Here is a 22,181-nt window from a genome sequence, read left to right on the forward strand (position 1 = left end):
TCCTCGCTAACGTGCTGTCACAGAGGTTTTGCCTCGATGTGTAAACCTGTAAGAAAAACTCCTTTTTAATTTGTAGGTACAGAGGAGGAAGGAGATGTGGAGAGGGATCCTGGAAAGATGGAAAAGAAGGACATCGAAAAAAGAAGAGATTTGGAGAGTCATCCTCCTCCGATTCCAGAAAAGGTGTGTATTTTAAAGTCATGATTTGTTTCTAGTTTTGCTGTTTATTAATTATCTTTGTTGTGCAGTATCCATTGGTTACTATACATTTTCTAATCGCTTATGTCCTCTATGTCCTTGTGGTTTGTTTATGTTTCGGACAAACAGCCCTCGTATGTGACTTTTCCAAAAGAATCAGCCAGTGAGAGAAACTTACCTCCTCCTCCTGTGCCGCCTCCTGTTATTAAACCAATACATGGACTCCCAGACAGAGCTGCAAGTCAAGGTACCTGCAGCCAAAATACACACAATCACCTAGAAGAGACAGGTTGAGAGTCAGAATGTGATATTACATAAGAACAACTTCCTTAAGTTGACTATGTGAGTCTAAACATATTGATGATTGATTCAATTTGAAGCTGCAGGTTGGTATTTTGTTACATTTTGACAGAGCCATGCTAGCTGTTTCCACCTGTTTCCAGTCTTTGTGCTAAGCTAATCGACTGCCAGTGTGTGCTTCATGTTTAGAGAGTTGAGATGAAGATGACCATAAACTGTCTGTGAAGATGGATGACATGACTCCACCCCAAAAGTGAGGCCCAAGCATTTTGATTGACCCCTCGTGGTTTGCTGCAGTATAGGTCATATACCCCGCCTCCTCCATTGTAGTTGATGGGACATCAAACTTAAAGTCAAAGTCAACGTCAAATCATTTCTTTTAAAGACAGTTTCTGTCATTTTAGTTTGTTTTTATCACTCTGATGTTTGTTCAAGTGTTAATGCAATAAAAATGGGATGAAACATCGACAGCTAAGTCTGACTTGCTACCATGGCTCTATACCCCGATCACTACTGTGCAGACACGATAAATGATGTCTTCAGCGCATGATGGCACTTTCATAGCCGGGATATTTTGGCTTAATTTCTGAATAGTGGGATGAAGTGTAGATGGGTTGTCCATCTTTATACAGTCTATGGTTAAGACTTGTTAAAGGGTTGATGTGTGTGTTGGGTCCAGTTAAGTCGGAGACCATTTTATATTTACATTTGACATACAGTATACATGCTAATGCTGAGCATTGAAAATATTACACAAAACCTGTTTTGAAAAAAGACATAATATCTGTTATTCTTTATATGTAAACATGTTATTTTGCTGATTGTTCTTGATCAGGTGAAGAAGGGCTGCGACCTCAGGCACCAGTGAAACCACAGAGGAACAGAAAGGCCATGTCCTGTGACGCAGGTACAGATTGAACGGTTTTCTCCTGCATTATTCTGTGCACGGTTATCATGAACCTAACAGGCTTTTGCACCACGTATATATTTGTTAATAAAACATGTGTATATTTATGTTGATCTGTGTGTGTCTAACTGTCAAACTATGTTTTCTGTCCTCACTGAACTCAGGCACTGACAGGGAAAGCCCTAATAATGTTGAGAAGCCCCCAAATCGCAAACCCCCTGTGAAAAAACCTAGACTCCCCCAAAACAGAAATAAGTCACTGGACTTGTCTGGTACACGTCTTTCTGTTTTTATTTATGTGTGTGTGTGTGTGTGTGTGTGTGTGTGTGTGTGTGTGTGTGTGTGTGTGTGTGTGTGTGTGTGTGTGTGTGTGTGTGTGTGTGTGTGTGGCAGATGTTACAGAGTGTGAGTCATGTAGTAAACAGACATTATGTGTTACTCTTGTGGAATATATTTATTGTTATTGACTAAAGAGATTAATAAACATACAATAGTAATAATAATACTTCAATGATTATTTGTATAAAACTAACTTTACTGTAGACATTTCACCTGTGTAACTCAATGGAACTAATACTGATTTGTCTTCTTTGTGACGGTCCTGTTTGACTTCACAGACAGCATCAACTCTGCACCTGGTCACAGCGAGCTGTTGTGATGCCCGAGCAATTCACCTGCCGCTGTCCAGCCGAAAGCGTTGTCATGACAACCGCGGAGCATTTCACCCCGAGGAGGAAACACAGAGGAGCGTGTGAGGAGGGGGCAGAGCCAGAGAGAAGACGTCTTAACAGCTCGACACGACAGAAATCATAACGCATCAGTCACTGGCCTCTGTTGAAACACTCCCTTTTTTTCCTTCATGTCGGTTTCAGCTTCACGCTGACCGTGTTTCTGTCTTTGCCTTCCTCTCACGTGAAAAACCTTTTGTGGCTACAGTATTTTAAACAGTATTTGCTTCTTTAGAAAACCCAAATGATCATTGTCTTTAGTGTCGGTGGACAGTGGGCCGAGCGCTCAAACATTGTGGCTTTGCTAGACATAAGAAAAAAGAACCTGTCTTTATTAGAATGTGATTTCTTAAACCTGCGATGCATTTTTGACTGCTGATACAGTTGACCGCCTTGGTTGGCACTTGAAAATGAGTTGCTTCTTATCAAATGAAACTTGATGATGATTTATATCTAGTTTTCCTTTTCAGAACTGAAAGGTAATATATTTTATAGAAAAAAAATCATGTGTGTATGAGCACCCTCACTGTATGAATAAAACACAAATGGAAAAACAGCTGTGACTCCGGCTTTTTGTTGCAGCTCTAGATGCAGGTGAGAGGTGTGTGTTTTGAGCTGAATTCCACTAGTGACCACAAATATGTTCCTGCAGTCTGAATACAGTTAATTTGATGCATGTTCAACTGCAATTGTTCTAATTATTTCTAATAAATCAAATCATCTTCTCTTAGTTCACCATCCAGACCAGTTAAACCAGTATCATTTTACAGTTACATGCATCTGACTGACTGGAAGTGGATGCTGAATTTACTTCCTGACTCCAGAAATGTCCCCTCCTGTTGACATGGCAACCACATATATTCACGTCAAAGAATGTGTGAAACAGCAGGGGGCGACTGATCCCCACAAATCAGGCAGCCACCGGTCTTCACACACACACACACACACACACACACACACACATACAAGCATGATTGGAGTAGAGCAGCAATCTCGCAGGTTGTCATTAGCAACCGTGCCGTGACCTTTTATCCAAAGATCCTGTAATGATTCGAGTTAGAAGAAAACCACGGAGTGAGGGAACGCTGCCGTTTGCTGAAATCAGAGAGGCTGTTTTTCAGTGACTATTACTGAGCCGACAGCCTCTGGGGAAAACACTAAAGAGGATTTTCAGTTTACTGTAATTGCTGTGATCATTAAATGTTACACACGTGTGTTTCGCACATTCAAAAATGCATCTCTGCCACAGACCTCGATTCCCCCCCCCCAGATGTTACTTAATGTGTGAACTTAAATTGATCTTATGAATCATTCAGCTTCTATTTCACTTTGAATTATTCGCAGCATTTTTCCAAATAAGAGATGATTTAATATCCCCTCTCGGCCCAGTCACTCCAGACTGAGTTGAGCTCCTGGAGCCATTTAACATCTCATGCTTTGATTTATGAAGAGATTAGAGGCTATGCATTGGCAGGCTTTGCAACAATGACTTCATGACAACACAGTGAAATATAACCTCAGTGTTGGGTTTGAACTTCCACTCCCACTCCGCCTCGAATGTAATGCAGAATCTACAGCGATGAGTCCTCTCATGTAATAATATTTCTTTGAAATGAATGTGCCCACTGTTATTGATGAATTGTGAAGAGCAGCTGCTGAAGATGGAGCTTTGAGACTTTTGATACACAGATTGTCGAATAAATTGTCCAAGAACACAAAGACAAAGCAAGTTTTTAGCTCCTTTTCTGCTTAAATAGGCTTGAAGTGGCACTACTTTCATATCAGGTTGTGCCCCAATGCAAAGAAGGTAAGTTTTCTGCTCTGGTGCACCTCAACAAATGTACTTAAAGGAAGAAAGATCATTACGGCCCAGCTCTCTCATCATTATTTTTAACTAGAAACCCAGTTTTCCTCGCACTAGTAACACAAACAGAAAAGTGAAGTTGTACTGTTAATTCAGTTAATGAGGGTAAAGATTCTTCTGCATCCTCACACCTGAAACGTAAACAGAAACAGGTCACAATAAGTTTCATGCTGCTCTTAGTTTGGCCACGCTCTTCCGTATTTCTGTACTGCTGATGTAAAGACACATCACATCACACAGGGAGCACCCGAACACATCCCACTCTTCTCGTCCTTCTTCTGCTGTTACCAAGCAACATGATCACATAAAGGCCGAGGGAAGAGAGGAGCCGGGGAGAGAACATGTGTGGGTAGAGGAGAGAAATGTGTGAAAATAAAAGGATGCAGGCAGTCCAGAGAAATGTGCACGACTGTGCTCACACAATACCCCTTTAAAATCCAAATCCTCCTCCCTCTGAGTTGAGGGAGCGACCGAGAAAAAGGTTGCTGTGACTTGTGCAACCATCAGTTCATGATGATCCTGAATGAGGGTGTTTAACGCCGTCCTCCATGCTGTGAGAAAGTGCTGTCAGGGTATGGACAAGCTGTGAAAGCCTATTTGGACGTGGCACCTCGCAGCAGGCCCGCTGGATCATATTGGTGCCACATGGGAAATGACTCATGAAACTAGACAATGAAAAGATGCAGTGTAATTTAATGCAATTACAACCATGTCGACAAAAGGTCATAAGTGAGCTGTTCGGCTGGGTCGTCATGGAAACTGTCCTGCTAATCTTTGACAGGGGGCGGTGACTTTTGAGTCTCTTTATGGCTTTGTTAGACTGAGTGGCTTTAACAGCAACATGTACACACACCTGTACAGCTACAAGTTACAGCTAACCAGGATTATAGACACTAACTATATCACATAATTACAGTTAGAAGCTGGTGTAGCATTCATGTATTTTTTTTAATTGGTTTATGGGAATGAGATCGACAGCTTTTCTTATTGAATGGCAAAAAACTGCAGTTCAGAACGATTCTAAAGCAGGAAATGACACATTTCCAGAGGACAGCGTGTGTGATTGCTGAGCAAATGATTGGTGATTAGTAGGATGTTTGGATGATTATATCAAAATGTGTTCACCTTAATGCAATGGAAGTGACAGGAGCTCAAAACCGCAGAGCATAGCTGTCGTGCTAAAGGAACTTGAAGTCTTGAGCTGCAAACACCAATGAACTGAAAATACAGGAGACGAAACACCAGAAAAAAGGCTGCGGACTCTGACAAATCTATGAAGCAAAACAAATTCCTCAAATTGCATATTTTAGGCCGCTGAAGTGTGCGCCAAATTTATTGAGTTTTCAAGCATGTGAGGTCAGCTTCCTGTTTTGTAAATGTTTAATGGTCTGTATATATATATATATATATATATATATATATATATATATATAGCAGTTTTTTAGTCTTGAACTCAAAGCACTTTATTGTACAGATTATTACCATTCACCCATTTATGCACACATTAATACAAAGCGAGCACTTTTCCTATGACGGACAATCCAAGGACACTTTGGCATGCTGATGGGATCGAACCACCGACCTTCCCTTAGCCACAGCCATGTGGCAAGAAAATTGTCAAAATCATAATGGTATGAAAAATATAAAGCTTCTCTCCAGCACATCATCAAGGTATTAGGACTATTACTTACAGACCTTTCTATTGAAACCACTGGGAGAATATGTCAAAGTGAGAATTTGACATTACTGTTCTCAGTAGGTGGCGCTATGACCAAGACTAAAATTTGTTAAATGTGAAATTTCGGAAATATCTGATGATGTGGGGCTGAGTTTTTGTCCTCTGTAAATATGCAAATTAGAAGCAGTGCTAAAAACGCACTATTAGGGCACACTGACACGAATGCACAGTGAATACCGCTGGTCAAAACTCACCAAAGCTGCGATTCGCCTGCCACAGGAAACGAATGTTAGTCACTTCCTCGCTCCCATGTACAGGCCAGTTATACAGTCCTTCCCTTTTCACTGATGAACAAAGAAATGTGTAGCTATTTTATGACATGCACCTGCTGTTCAATCATTTGCAATTTAACATTGTCAAGGTCAAAAGATTAGACTGACAAAATGGGAAGACGATCAGAATGCCTTTGAGGCCTGGAAATGGCAATAAAGACCAACATTTGACCAGTAGATTCAAAATGGCAGATTTCCTGTTGGGTTTAGATTATGGCTCCAGGTGACTATTAGATGTGTCTGCTGAATTTCATACATCTATGGCAAAGTTAAAGCAGGGGGCTTTGATTTTGAAACTGTTCGGGGGCTCAATCCAGCCATTCTACAAGTGGACAAGGTTTTGTCAGTTTTCGAGCATGTTTAGGCCCTGAAAGATGCTGAAGAAAATCTGTAAGTGTCAAAACGGTTTGCTTGTCAAAGAGCTTATTTTGTCAAAGGAGTCCAGGGGCATGCTTCTGGGTTGGGAGACAAAAATACATCATCCCTGCAGCATTCTATTCACATGAAAGGAAAATAGGGTGAAACTAATCGAGGCAGTGCAGGGAATCAGAATTTTAAAAAAAACACAAAAACAGGAAGTACAAACCATAGAACAGTGATGACAAAATAAAACATGAAGACACACAGAGGGGCAGATTGTGACATAAATATAATTAACTGTGATAATAATAAACCAGTTCCAAAGACGTTACTGCTGTAGCCCCAAGAAACAGTCGCAGTTATATCAGCAACTCACTTGTACACACACACTTTCTTATTAACGGCATACACACCTGAACATATACAAGCAATGAGAATACACACTACACACGTATGAGTGAGACGGCAAACATGTTTGCAACAGCAGTGATGAAGGAGGAGCTACTGCCTCTCAGCTAAACTTTATATTGTATTTATCAATCCATTCAGCCATCTATCTCTCCATCGATGCATCCATCCATCTATCTATGCATCCATCAATCAATCCCTTCATCCATCCATCCAGCCCTCCATCCATCTATCTCTCCCTCGATGCATCCATCCATCAATCCCTTCATCCATCTATCCATCCCTCCATGCATCAATCCATAAATCCCTTCATCCATCCATCAATCCCTTCATGCATCCATTCATCAGTCACTTTGTCCATGCATCCATCCCTTCATCCATCTATCCATCCATCCCTCCATGCATCCATTCATCCATCCATCAGTGGTGGAGGAAGCACTCAAACCTTTTTTACGTAAGTAAAAGTACAAATAAATAGACAAATTGTTGTAAAAGTTAACTTTTCTACTCTAAAAATAAATAAGACGCAGTTTAAATATACTGAAAGTATCAAAAGTACTTGTAGAGTGTAGCCTATTCCCTAATGCAACAGTCTACTACATCATCATGAATGAGTCCCAATTGTCCTCTTTTTATTGATGAGTTTTAAAAGTATATAAAAAACTATGTACCCAAGAATAAATATATTTTAAAAAAAGTCAAGTACATACACATACATTTTTTTACTTAAATAGAGAAACTAAGTAAATGTAATTTGTTACATCCCACCACTGCCGTTTATCCTGTAAGATTGCAAGGCCAATCCCAGCGGCACTGGGCGAGAGGTGGCCTGGACTTCATTTCTGGATTCAAATGTGTTGTTTTTTCTATCAAAGTTCTTTCTGCATTTTTCTGCAACATTTATCTAGTGTTGAACATTTCTCAGATCGCCCTGTGAATAACTTCTTAATTCTGAAGAACCAGTAAATTCCTACTTCAAATGCAGAGTTGTTAAAGTGAAACAGTAAAAAATTGGAGAGTTTGTCCAAATAAAACATCTTAATCCTGCAGGAGAATCAGAGCAACAAGTGTATGTGAAGGAGGAGGCAGGCGTTGGGAGGGGGAATGAATTAACAGATTTAGTGTCATCTCTCAGTCTGGGAGAGTAGCCAAAGTATCGACCACTGTAATCCGTTCATCCCTCTCTTCCTCCTCTTCATCCTCCCTGACCTCCGTCTCTGTCGCTCTGTCTGCTGCCACCCCGTGATTTTATATCTCTGTTCATCTGTTTGTTTGTTTTAAGATTAAAGTCGTCTAATGCTTTATTTGTCTTTGCATGTGTCAGTGTTGTTGTGCTGTTTGCACATTTGAAGCAAAGTCCACCATAGATTCAAGGATTCAATTCTTTTTTATTTGTCACATGTACAGAGATACAAGGTAAAACATGCAGTGAAATGTAGGGAGGGTTACTGAGCGGGCATACCAAGAGATCAACAATAAAGAAAAAACATATATATAAATATATAGGTTAGATCAAAAGATTAAAAAAGATATATATATCTTGCTATATATAAATACAAATATTAAAGTTATTTCCCCAAAAAATTGAAATAGTCCAGTTTCCAGGATATTTACAGTTAGTGACCTGGCTATTTACCATTGACTGTTGCTGTACATGAACCATACAAAAGAGTTCTCAGGTTGTTTATGCTCTACCACGGCCATAAATGAAAGGACATGATCACGATAAGGGAGCGTGACGAGCGTGGGGATAGACCGTTGAGCCTGGGCTGATGGGTGAGGTAATAACAGGGGTACTGACAGATTAGGTCTACATTACAGACGGTTTATGAAGCCATGGGTATCTGTTAATCTGACACTAGTTTCAGGGGGAGAATTAGTGCTAATCCCATGACTAGCCTGATAAATCCACTCACAGTGAGACCCCACGTGTGGACAACTTGAGTAAACACACTCACACACAAACAACCGAGTCAGTCAGGAGTGTGGTCTGGGATGAAAATCAATAAAAGAGCAGTTGATAGCTTGAGAGGTATGAAATGTGTAATCCTGCAGAAACATGAGATCTAAATCTGAATTTAAAGGCCAGTTTGAGGCTCAACAGTTCAAGTGATGGATTAGATACCTGTTAGAAAAACACTGAGATTATAGAGGCAGCCAGGAGAAGGGGGAGTTCCATCATAAACTATTTTCCCCAAAGAGGCATCATTTGCCAAAGAGACAAAACAGTAACCTATGTGTCTGACTGTATTTGATCTTAATGACCAGTTAAAAATATCTTGTATTTCTGTATCTTTGAATTCAATCAGAAGGGAGAGAAATCGCAGGCCTGCTGATGTTTCAAGCTGATGTTGACAAAATAATGCAAATGCAAAGACTAGTGGTTTCCCTCTTCTCCCCTCATCTTTATGCTAATCTAAGCAAGGAGCTGACAGGAAATCAGGGGAAAGAGATGGAAAGAGATTGAGGATGACGTGCAACAAAGGTCCATCTCAAAAGCTGCTGCACCTTTATACATATGTGGGTTTTCATTCAAACACATCATTTGTAAAAGACCAAAAATAAACTGTATCTATGAGCAAGAGCACTGGATCAAATCACTGTTTGTACAGAACCTTTATATAGTCGACTGTTCAACAGCATATGCATAAATTATGCTGAGGCCCTTTTCATAAAGCACATGGTGATAATAATAAAATGTATACAATGGTGCTGTAGTTAATGTTAATGTTAATGTTAATGTTAATGTTAATGTTAATGTTAATGTTAGCAGTTCACCTGTACTCTTCCTGTGACATTTCAAAATGTCTGCTGTGAAAATATATAATTTTTTTACCTATTTTACTATTTAAAAACTGGATGCAGGCACAATAACCCATTTCACTGCACATTTTACCATGTATAATTGCGTACGTGACAAATAAAGCTTATTTTATCTTATCTTGAATGTTAAAGACTGGGTTTCACTCAGATAACTCACTGTTTTAATTAGAACTTTACTTAAGTCTCATAAAGCTGACGAGTGATTCTGTATTTATCCAGAGTAGCAAGGACTGATTCTGTAAAGAGACGTTGATCGTTTTTTTTTATTTTGTTATCATTGAGTTCCATTCACAAAATCTGGACAGATGAAACCAAAACTATCTGTATGTATCAAAACACAAGTTTCTCTATGTCCGTGGGTTGAATGAGCCTATAAAGTATTTTTTTGAAGGGTTTGCATGATTTGCTTTTTCACTCATTAGCCAACTCAAATCTTTTAAATATTTCCATTAATGTTTTGCCATTTGTGACTAATAGCATTGATCCAGGATCAGACAGCAATCCACAAACCACTCAAACATTTTTGTCAAAGGCCTAAAGGTTAACTGTATCTTTACTGTGTGTGTGTGTAGAGAGAGTGAAGGAGACAGATCTTCAGAGCGAGGCAGGGAGGAGGCCCGTGGTGAGGTGTAAGCCTGCTGCTTGTGGCAGAGTTAGTCAGGATTAGGACATGTATATGTATATGTGGGATAAGGTCGTTAGTGGGACCCTTCAGGCCTCCACCTTACACCATCTGTCCAAACAGTGCAGGTCTGTCCTCAGCTCTGTTACTCTCCCATTGCCGCCATCCTGTCTGTCTATTTTCTATAAATCACATCTCGTTCTTTTTCATATCTGCCAATTCTTGTGGCCTTTTCCCAGAAACTCTCTTGTCTCCTTGTGGCTGAGCTGCGTCCTGATTTTTCTCCCACCTCAGCAACTCCTGTTTCATGACCCCAATCGACCTATAGAGCCTCTCAGTGAATAAAAGCTGGAGGATATGAAACCGGTTTGACTGGGTGACAGAGAGGTCAGCTTACCACTTTGGGGGTGTTGAAATGGCCAAGCTTATAGGGTCAGTTCATCCAAATCCCCCAAAACATATTTTTCTTTCCCTACCGTTGTACTGGTGTGTACCCAGGTTTATTGACCCATCATATCAATCTATGAGATTTTTTTGCCTCAATACAATGGATGTGGTTGGAATTTCTTTTGTAGTGCTTTGAAAAATAAAAATAAATACATTTAAAACCAAGTTAACTCAGGTTAACTCACACAGACAATCAGAACTCGTTGGAATATAATTCTTTTCCAATTTAACTGTTGACATTAAACTCATTCAGGGCATTTTGGGAAGTAAACTTATTTTATACACCTTCTTACAACGAGCTAGAGATATTATTCTTGTGTCACTAAACATGATGCTACAGAATATAGACTAGGAAGGGACCTGCTCTCCAGAAGTTGCAAAACAACAGCATCAATATTGGGGATGGAGGTGTGGTATGAAAGCTTCGACGATACACACACTCGACCAATCACGAGTCAATCTCAGCTGTCCTGTCGTTTCACCCCGGTTTTATAGCATCTAATAACTTTTTTGTTCGGTCTATCTTCCGTCCACTAACATGGAGGAGGCAGGATTTATGAGCTATACTACTACCAGCCACCAGGTGGCGATCAAGATGCTTTGGCTTCACTTGAGGAGTGCAGTCATGTCGTCCATCTTTATATGCAGTCTATGAGTTAAAGTAAATATGAAGTTGATGCCAGCTCCCACTAAGTTTAGCTTCGCATAGGGTTAAACTACAACTATAGGCAACAGGGTTAAACAGCCAACCTGGCTCTGCCCAAAGATAACACAATTCACCTACCAGCATGAATAAAAAAGTGTCAAAGTGACACTCTGGTTAAATGGGGTTAATGTGTCAGACTTTTTGGATGAGCACGGCGGCTGCTGGACTGTCCACTGGTTGTATGTGACGACAGGACTCCGGAAAACAAGAAAATTAATGAATCCAGTTTTCTAAAATGTCAAACTTTTTCCTCGAAATGCAGCGAATGACCACTTCTCACAACCCCTCACATGTTTGTAAGTATTTCTATGAGGAAATAATTTACATAACCCTAGCCCTAACCCTGGCCTTACAGATATCTTAATCAGAATACAACCCCTACAGCATGTACCACTACTACCTCTATACTCATTATGATAATCACAGTGTTGGATTCCAAAGGGCTAATTACTTAAATGTACCTCTGGAAAGAAAAGGCTGCAGAAGAACTGAGAGCGGTGTCGGGCTGCGTTTTACACAAGTACCACCTGAACGTGAGGTGGCTGCGGCCAGGACACATGTGCGCTCGGCTGCAGATGAACGAGGGCTGGCGGTGTGTTTGCCATGAAGTATGAGGTAAGTTCCTCTGTGTCTCTCCCTCTCTTTGTCCCCTCACCCTCATGGGAGGCCCTGTTGATTTAACTGCTAAGCTTTCCCCGGAAACACAAGAGATGGGCAGATAGAGAGGTTAAAACAGAGAAAGAGAGGAAGAGAAACTGAAAGAAGGGACTAGAAACTGTTTAACTTTTTTTTTTTTAAATACATATGTTGACTATTGTCTCTAAGATAGTTGTCATGCTTCCCTTAAAGTTTCCCTCAGCATGTTCTCTGCTCAACAAACATCCTAATTTTTGCAGATCTGTGATGTAATTAAGTAAAGTAGGAAAAACTCATGTTTGTGAGACTTGAGCTATTTCCATTAGTCAGCATGTCTGTTTGCCTTAAAGATTGTGTTTACTGTCCAGATCAGATTTATGAAGACACTATTAACTCACTGAGTCCTCACCGAGACACTATTAAGACCCAGAGAGACTCTGGATTAACAAGTTTAGCTGTTAAGGAGCATCGAGAAACGCTTGTTCTGCATTTCTCTGCTCGCTGGATTTAAACAGGTTGGAGAAGAAAACAAAATATCCACAGATTTTCAGTCTAACTAAGACACACAGAGGCAGTGTGGAGACACAGGGGGCAAATATGTGAGAGCAAAAACAACTGTGTGAGATCTTAAAGACAGTAGCAGCCCAAGGTCGTGTTTATGTACAGTGTCGGAAGTTTTAGCCATTAAAAAGTTTTACATTCACTTATTAAAATGTCAGTGGCACATCCCAAAGAGTTTAGATGTAGTGAGTATATGTTGTTGCATTTAAGTAAAGATATACCAGCTTTTTTTTTAATCGTGAAAGGTAATACGCATGTATGTCAAGACAGCTGACTCACTCAGGGACTGTCAGGCACCAGTTGATAATAAGAATAATAACAATAATAAGAATTATAAGAATTAATAGCATTTTATTTGTGTGATGCATTTAACAATGCTCAAAGACATTAATATAGGATTTTAAAAAACTGAAAGCCAAATAATTATAAAATAATAATAAATATAATATAATTAAATAAAATATATATATCATATAATATAATAATGATGATCACATATTGAAATTTAAGATACACACCATGTTCAAACATTGGAAGCAGTTCAGGTGTTTATTAGATAAGACAAACCTTTCTGTCAATGAGCTTTTCTTAAGTGATGATATGACGACAGCCTTGAGGTGGGTTATGATTTAATATTGAACTTAAAGGAGACTGATGTAAAGATGCAGTTTTATGATATTCATTATTTTAGTGAATTCACTCATTCACTAAATGAATGAGTGAATTTCAAGAAAAACTCAATTCGCAATGTTAAAGGAAGTGAACAAAAAATCCTGGATTGGCCCCCTGATATGGATCTGCACCAAATTGTTATGGGTTCTTCCATGACCCATACCCGATCCTTCCACCGGGTTTTGTGGTAATCTGTATAGTTTTTGTGTAATTTTGCTTACAAACAAATAAACCAACAAACAATTGTAATTAGGATACAGTCAAGCCTTCTCAGAGTCAAGTTTATGTCACAGGTTTATGGTCCTTAGCATTTTCCAAATTGAGAGAACATTTGATTTGTATGCACCTGTTTGAACCTAAATTTAACTGAGGACCTAAAAATTCCCAAGAAAACCTCTTAATTCCCTGGATCCTATCATTGTAGTCAATTATCATGAAATCAATTCAAAGTGATCGTAATTTACTACAATGATCTACGGGTTAAAGAGGTTAACTTGTGAATTTTAGAACCTTAGAGCAAGTTGAATATTAATAACAGTTTATAACTTCCCCAGTTACCAATAGTTTATATAATGCTACAGTGAAGCTCTTTCCCCTGCATCACATCCTCATGAAGCGGCTTGCTTCAATGGCAGTGACTGTCCACTGCGAGGCAGTAGAGAGTCTACTGTCCAACTTGGGCCAACACAACCATGAAGAGTTTGGGATGAATTATATCTGATGAAAAATATCTGATATGTGTGTATGAGGTTTGTGTGTGAGTGCGTGTGTTTGTGTGAGGAGAGAAACATGGATAAAACAAGAAAAACTGAATAAAAGAGACAGACAAAGATAGACAAAGATAAAACAGAGAGAAATAGACAAAGAAAGAGAGAGAGAGACTCTGCCTATAGAGTGTGAACATGCCTGTGAACCATGAGAGAGGGATATGGGGAGAGAGAGAGAGAAAGAGAGGAGGGGATTGTTTCAAACAGGGATTTGCAGCAGAGGGGAAAGAAAGAAAGGGGGCAGTGGCACTCAGTGACAGAGTGCTATACACACTCACATGCGCTCACACACTCTGTTTCCTGTGTGTCTCTCTCCCATCGTGTCAGTCAACCAGTCAGTTGATTATTTTTGTGGGCGCGTGTGTGTTTGATGGGGATGTTGAAAAGAGCTTGTAACCATCCTTCCTCTCTATGAACGACGGTAAGTTCATTTCATTCTGTCGCATCTCTCATGTCAGGCCTGGGCCGGACTTCATTCCACTTTTTTCTCTTCCATGTGTGTGTGTGTGTGTGTGTGCGTGTGTGTTGTCACTATTTTTCTGGCTGGCTTTTTGCCGTGACTTTGGTCTGTAGCCAGACTGAGGCCTCCATGCAGCCCTGTCACTGTTTGCCTTCTTTTACAATCCATTTGGAACCACAGGGGGCAAAACTAATGAGCTGTGCGCCAGAGTCACCAGTCAAAGGTGGATTTTTAATTAGAGGTTCATTTTGATAATAATAACTATTATATGTGAAGGGCCATAATTAGTCGTGTTGTCTTCTACCTCTTTCTATGATGTATAGTAGCATATTAATAATACATTTCATTGAAGTTCTGAGGGGACTCTGTTGTTCAGCTGTGTTTATATGGTCTCACTTAGAATCCTGTATCACCTATTCATCACTGAAAAACAGAATAACATGTAAACTCTTCATTTCTCTACTGGCACATAACCTATTATGAACTTTTCCTTCTTGAATCTGAGTAGAAATGATCCAAAAGAACCAGCTCCAACATTTTGATGTGTAACATTTAAGGTTGACATCAGCTTTCTCTCCTCTCGCTGTATGAACATGGGTTTTGATTCATTTTAGAAAGTTCCTGGATTAAAGTGTGAGCCTGCTGATAACTGGGTTTGGTCTCTGAGACTTGTGGATGTTTCTGTCAAAAATGATTAAGCCCTTTGAGTTCTTGGGCTCCAGTAGGTGATGTTCAGTGGGCAGATCTTTCTAGAAATATAACGTTTTATTCACTGTGTATTTGTGTGTGTGTGTGTGTGTGTGTGTGTGTGTGTGTGTGTGTGTGTGTGTGTGTGTGTGTGCGCGTGTGTGTGTGCGCGTGTGTGTGTGTGTGTGTGTGTGTGTGTGTGTGTGTGTGTGTGTGTGTGTGTGTGTGTGTGTGTGTGTCTGTGTGTGTGTGTGTGAGCGTGCGTGCGAAGGCATTGAAGGCATTTTTAAAATTTGGATAAAAACAATTTTACGGTATTCTTTCCACTTACAAAGTGACATTCTTTAGATATGAGATCTGGAATTACTCACTAACACAACTTGTTGAACATAGAAGGCCACAAATTATAAAGTATGAAGTAAAGTTTAAAGGTTTGTTGAAACCAAGATGTTGCACACCACACAATGTGTGCATGTGCACGTGTATGTGAATGTGCACATGGTTCTAATACATGTGTATAAGATGATAGGCGGGGGGGGGGGTGTGCTGCAGATTAGTGTCTTAATATAACACAATCATACTTGCCACACACACTCTCACAGTCTGATTCCAAGTTGAACCAAGTCAAGTTGTCACAGCTTTTATGGTTAAATGATCTTTAGAAACTGTAGTTTCCAAAAGGAACAACAGCAGCCCAAAGAGTTTCCTATCACTCCAAAGACACTTTATAAGGTGTAATTGATGATTTTACTAATGGTTAATAAATAATTTACTAATGTTTCCAAGAAGAGAATGAGAGCAAGTTACAACTTGCCAGATTGTCAAAATCCTTCTCTTACATTTTAGAGATTAAGAAAATTTGCTTTGTTCTTTGAACTAACTCTTTAATTTAGTTCAACCCTAACCCTAACCCTAACCCTTCTCAGGAAATCCCCCTAAATGGACAATTTATTAACTTAAGTTAACATCAGTAATTTGTTACTGTTGTCAATGAGGTTGTGTTTTTTGTCAGCATTTGTCTGTCTGTTAGTTGGCTGCATTACACAAAAACTACTCAATGGATTACCACAAAACATGGTAGAAAGATATGGCTCATGGAAGAACCCATTCAATTTTGTTGCAGAAGGAACTTTTTATCTCTTTTTGAATTTTCTTTAACATTGTGAGATAGAGGCGTTTTAGTTTTTTGTCATTTTCACCAACGTCCCAGGGAGTCATACCTCGATCTTGATGAGGAAAATCGTGCCCATTTAGGGGAATAAATCAGTCAGCTTGATTTAATTTAAGTTAACCGTTGGGCCTTGTGGATGTATGCTCTCTTCTGAGTGCTACTCTTCTTGTAAATGTGTTTTGTAGGTTGAACAGAATTAGCTAATGTCACACTGGTAGAGGATTTTCCACAACCTGACGCTCCTCTTATTAAAGGCTTATCACTGATCTATAAATCATTATTGACTGATTAAGCCAAACCTCTTCAGCTAACTTAACATCTCGTTTTTTTTTTATTTCATTTTTTCATTTCTGTGGATCAGCAATAACCTAGAAGGCTAGAAGGACGAATCTGTGGAAATATCCCTCTGGTTCTGCTGCATCTATTTTAATACTTACTGTCCATCTGCAATGTTATGCTGACTCATTGGAGCACTTTTTTCAATATCAATAAATTAAACCATTTGTATAAACCCAATATGTAAATGCCTTATAAAAAGTCTCATTGATAATAAAAATGTGTAACACCATTCCTTTTCTCTGGTCCCTTTCCGTCTGCTTCCTCCTCTCCTTCAGGACAAGAGACACAGAGACGAGGACACGGGGACGTACAGTTTCTCACAGAGGAAACTCACCCACCAGTCTACCTCCTGTCATCACCACTGCTGCTGTCTATGAGCTGCACTGAGGCAGAGGAGTGGGCTTTCCAACAATCCTGACACACGGAAAAACCCTGTTGAAGCTCCACCAGCAGCAGCAGCAGCGGCTGACATCATGTCGTCTCCTCCCCTCCCCATGCCCTCTCTCCCCCCCAGCCCGCTGGCCATGGAGTACCTGAATGACTTTGACCTCCTCAAGTTTGAGGTGAAATCTGACACTCCTCCACTCCCTCCTCCTTGTCCATATCCCAAATCTGGCTACGACCCCTCGAGCTCACCGTACACCAGCCACCCTCCACAGGACTCCAGTTTGAGCTCCAGCCCCTACAACTCGCTGCCGCCCTCGCCGACGCTCAGCGACGCCCACCCACCTCCCTCAGGCTCTTCCTCCCTCTCATCGTCATCCTCCTCCATCTCCTTCCCCTTCTCCATCTCGAACAGCTTCAACTCTGGCATCAGCTCTGGCTCTCAGGGGAATGTGGAGGGGAGCCCGGCCCACAGTGGGCCCCAGGGTCCCACTCCGGCCTCGCTGGAGGACCTGATCTGGCTGGCAGCGCTGCAGCAACAGTTTGGAGGGGAGGTGACAGGGCCTGCCACTCTGCTGGGAGCCTTGGGAGGGGTACCAGAGAGAGGGGACAGAGAAAGGGGGCCGGTAAATGGCTTCCTGGGCTGTGAGGATGCTGTTGAGGCCCTGCTGAACTCAGCTGCTGCAGCTGTCAGCTCACAGGTAACATGCTCTAGGTTAAAACTATGATTCTCTTATAGCCATGAAAAGGTTGGCTTTTCTCTTCTCCCCCCCTGCTGCCTCTTCATCATCTCCTGTGCCCCCTCCTCCCCTTCAGTTTCCAGGTCTCTCTCAGAGTTCCAGCAGCAATCTTGGAGACTCAAGCAGCGACAGCGGAGGCGACATATCCTGCACCAAGGGGACAGACATGTGCCATCGCCCGCTTGTCTTCCTCTCATCGGCCCCTGCCTCGCTCCCCAACGCCACCCAAGCCTCGGCTCCCTACCCGCAGCCTCTCAGCCCCCAGGGTCGCCTTCATCACCACCAGCATCACCATCACCAGCACCACTCGCATCACCCCATGCATGGCAGCCATCACCATCACCACCACCCACTAGTTAATCAGGTAAACGGGGACGTTGAAGGAGGGGCAGGGAGCAAAGTGAGAAAACAGAGGCACCTGTATGAGAGGGCTGAGCGGAGGGAGAGAGGGATCGTGCAGTGAAGGATTAGGATTAGGACATTAGAACATGGTTATTAATGTCTGTATCTATCTGAGGCATCACTTGAAGGCCTGCTCTCTACAGCTCTAAGGGAAGTGAAGTCTCTGAAGACACAAAATCTTAATTTCCAATGAAATAAGGCAGTTTTTAGAAATGCGTTGAGAATTATTATTTATCAGCAGTTGCACATTTTCATATGAAAACATATTTTATCATATTGTAATTGTGTCTCACTACATTATCAGTCATTATTGGTTGACTAATACATGAATTAACACTTACATGTGCTTACAACTATAAAAGGGTTTATTATATATCATATATTAAGTGTTGATACTGCTTATACCTGATGAATAGAATTCCCAATTTTTCCAAAGACATTTTGTCATCAGCTTTTTAACATATACACAAGCCAATTCTTCAACTAGAAACCAGCTAAAGGAATAATAACTCAACACTTTAAATTGTGAAATGTGATTGGAGGAAAAAAACAGTTAATAAAGCTCAGTGTTGAATGGCTGTAACTTTAGAAGGTAAAGAAATGCAGTAATCTGTGTTGTGGTCGATCAAGATGCCTGGGTGGATCACTATGTGGAGCACAGTGTGAGCTTATGATAATATCTGCTATTATTGCTGTGTGTAATCCTGATAACTGTCACCCACACTTAGTCAGATTACGTGACAGATTATGGACATGTGGTGCTGAAATGTGCCCCACACACACACACACACACATAGACACGCATACAATGTGATGTATCACATGTGCACCAGTCACAATGTGGTGATGTGTTCCACCTTGTGTTCAACAGTGTGGGGCAAACGACCGCTTCTCTGACGAGCAGCTGGTGAGCCTGTCGGTTCGCGAGCTCAACCGACACCTGCGTGGCGTGAGCAAGGACGAGGTGGTGCGCCTGAAGCAGAAACGCCGCACACTAAAGAACCGTGGCTATGCCCAGTCCTGCCGCTACAAGCGCCTACAGCACCGCCACGCTCTGGAGTCAGAGAAACATGTGCTCACACAACAGGTATGAGTATGTATGAGTCTCACTGATAAGCTCTCCCAGTTTATGCACATCCAGGCCTAATCTGACCCCAAACCTGAACCTAAATCTGATATTGAGCTTTATTATGGACATCCTGACCCTGAAAAGGCCTCAGAAGGAGACAAATCCACTGTCTGACACTCTGAGAGGCCTCAATCCTCTAAATTTACATCCCTGACACAATTTACTAGGAAAAATGAGTCAACATCTTTGCACTGTGTCTCAGTGAAGCACAGAGAAATGACCATCTTCTCTCCACCTCCCTCCCCCCAGTTGGAGCAGCTGCAGTGTGAGCTGACTCGAGTGCTGAGGGAAAGAGACACCTACAAGGCTCGCTACGAGAAGCTCCTCAACACGAACCACGGCGCCGGCGGCGAGGCCCCCCTGACCCGCCCCAGTAACCCACCTTCCCCACCCCCCGACTACTTCCTCTGAGTTTATACCCACAGAGGAGAACATAGAGGAAAGACAAGCTCCGCCAACGTGGAGCGACCAGTGATGAGGGATCAAACTTGGAGAAAGCAAAGAAGTATGCGTTTATGTGTGAGTGTGCATGTGTGCGTGCGTGTGCATGTGTGTGCATGTGTGTGTACAGCAGGGAAGGTGAGAGAGACATTCAGTTTCGGGGGCGACACAACTGTGAAATCCACCCTTGAACGAAGGGGAATCATAGAGCGAGACTCTAGGCTGCTTCTTGGACTAAACTGTGAATAGTTGCACAAACACTGGCTGAGAGCTCATTGAGATCGTCTGCCTGTGACACCAGCACAACAGTGGACAAATACCACTGACGGAATCAGATTACAATCGTATTAATCCCTGACCCTGCTGAAGCATATTATCTATGCAATGTGGCATAGCTGCAATGTACTCTCCAAATGAGTGTTGAGGCTCACATCGTAGTTTTGTTTTTATTTTTATATAATAAGCTGCTATAAAGCTGCAGAGGTCTGAGTAGTGCAGTGGTGCTGGATGTGGAGTGGTATGGGCTTGGATGAAGTATCCACAGCATGCAGTTAAGTATTTGCCAGCTAATATTTCACAGTTGCCTACCAAAGTGTTTAAGCTCACCAAGACTTGTTATTCTTTGTAAAGTGAATAATCATAGATTAAAGAATGTACAAGGATACCTCTCATGGGGACCTTCCAGTGATTGTGCTAAATGAATAGTGGGGATACTGCTTTATTTTTTTATTTTATTTTTTAGCAAATAAATCTAGTTGGAAATGGTGACTTTCAGCCATTAACACAAACAGAGAAGACTCGCTGTTTGCTCTCGAGGTTTTTTACATACAAAGAAGTGGAGCTGGTTGTAATTAATGAAGCGGCTGCATGTGGTGGAAAGGACAAAAACACCCAATCCCAAGAGTGTGGCATGATTTGTGTGGTTGTGTCCAGTTCTTCTAGGCACATTGAACACCTCTGTAGCAGGGACGATCACCATTTTAATGCGACATGTGGCACCACAGAGCCGGTCACTGTGCACTCAGGTACTGTGGTTCTACTTCAGATGCAACTCAAAATCAATGGCGCAGGGGGAAAAAAGGCAAAAAATATTTTTTCATGGAGAAAAAAAAACTCTTCCATGGAATCATTGCGTTAGATTTATTTATTTTGGGTGTAGGTTAAATAAATTGTTATTTTTATTTATTCACTTATTTATTCAGTATTTATTGTTTATTTATGTATTGATTCTAATTATTTTACCGGTTTTATTCCATTAGTGTGTATTTTTACTTTCCTACAGTTTATTACCTTATCCAATTGTGATTAGAATTAACATTATTACCAAAACATGACGGCCGCTCCTGTTGTAGTGTGGTTTCATATGCATATGAAATAAACAAAGTACTTTACCATCCCTGGCGTGCCGTGTTGTGTTTTGTGCACTCTTCACACAGGTCACCTCCTCTCCATTCACCTATCTGAGCATCTCCCACTCGTAGTCTTGTGCAGGCCTATTCTGTGCAGCTCACCCTGCAGCCCCATCCCCTGCTCCATCCCTCTCTTTATCTCCGTCCCTCTATAGTGAGGCAGTGACCCTGGGTGTTGCACTGTTTGGGATGACCTCATCTTCGGCTCTACCTCTCTCTCTCTCTGTCTCTCGCTCTCTCTCTCTCTGGCCTGTACAATAGGAGCAGGATTAGGGCTATAATAGCGTCCTGGCTGCTCACTGCCGGAGCCTATTGTGGCTTTGTGTGGGAGGGACGCACCACCGCTCACGGCCACACTCGTATTCTGATAGAAAACATGCACATATACACTCCTTGGATGTGGGACTATATGGTTTTATTTGATTAAAAAAGGGTAAAATGGGTCAGTCCAGGAAAAGGTCACGTGTCGATGAGAAGACACAAAAGGAGAGAGGCGACAGACTGAAGCACTGGGCGGGCAGGTCCGTGGGATGTTTGTATTAAACCTGTTTGTACTAAAGGAATTCCCAAATCACACGTTTGAAACAAGTTGTGTTTCCCCAAGGACACACACACGCACACACACACTCATAGTAACAGAGCCACGATGGAGAAGACTTGCGTTGTACTTCCCTCTAGTGGCCAGTATCTATATCGCAGCCATCTTCCACAGGTCAATGAGAGCTTCGTGACTCTTCGTGAGCTACTGCTCCCTGCCCCCTGCCTCCTGCCCCCTGCATCCTGCCCCCTGCATCCTACCTCCTGCCTCCTGTAACCTACCTCCTGCATCCGGCCTTCTGCCTCCTTCCGCCTGCCTCCTGCATCCTACCTCCTGCCTCCAGCATCTTACTTCCTGCCTCCTGCCCCCTGCATCCTACCTCCTGCCTCCTGTAACCTACCTCCTGCATCCGGCCTTCTGCCTCCTTCCGCCTGCCTCCTGCATCCTACCTCCTGCCTCCAGCATCTTACCT

General features: G+C 41.7%; 2 protein-coding genes across 3 annotated transcripts in view; both read left to right on the plus strand.

Annotated features, from left to right (window-relative positions):
• Nucleotides 1-2,689, plus strand: part of LOC118120642 (capping protein, Arp2/3 and myosin-I linker protein 3) — a 28,003-nt gene extending 25,314 nt beyond the window's left edge. The window contains exons 36-40 of one of the 2 annotated variants that reach the window (XM_035175767.2): nt 77-183; nt 328-445; nt 1,334-1,405; nt 1,570-1,677; nt 2,023-2,689. In XM_035175767.2, the coding sequence (XP_035031658.1) occupies nt 77-183; nt 328-445; nt 1,334-1,405; nt 1,570-1,677; nt 2,023-2,063 (446 nt within the window). In that variant the 3' untranslated portion in view covers nt 2,064-2,689. The remainder of the gene's footprint in view (nt 1-76; nt 184-327; nt 446-1,333; nt 1,406-1,569; nt 1,678-2,022) is intronic. The other variant, XM_035175768.2, reaches the window with a different exon arrangement.
• Nucleotides 2,690-14,101: 11,412 nt separating this feature from the next.
• Nucleotides 14,102-21,158, plus strand: nrl (neural retina leucine zipper). Its single transcript, XM_035176812.2, has 5 exons — nt 14,102-14,430; nt 16,942-17,751; nt 17,867-18,154; nt 19,064-19,279; nt 19,571-21,158. The coding sequence occupies exons 2-5, from the start codon at nt 17,140-17,142 to the stop codon at nt 19,730-19,732; spliced, it is 1,278 nt and encodes a 425-aa protein (XP_035032703.1). The 5' UTR covers nt 14,102-14,430; nt 16,942-17,139; the 3' UTR covers nt 19,733-21,158.
• Nucleotides 21,159-22,181: the final 1,023 nt, after the last annotated feature.

Source organism: Hippoglossus stenolepis, chromosome 14 (assembly GCF_022539355.2).
Source record: "Hippoglossus stenolepis isolate QCI-W04-F060 chromosome 14, HSTE1.2, whole genome shotgun sequence".
Taxonomy (NCBI): domain Eukaryota; kingdom Metazoa; phylum Chordata; class Actinopteri; order Pleuronectiformes; family Pleuronectidae; genus Hippoglossus; species Hippoglossus stenolepis.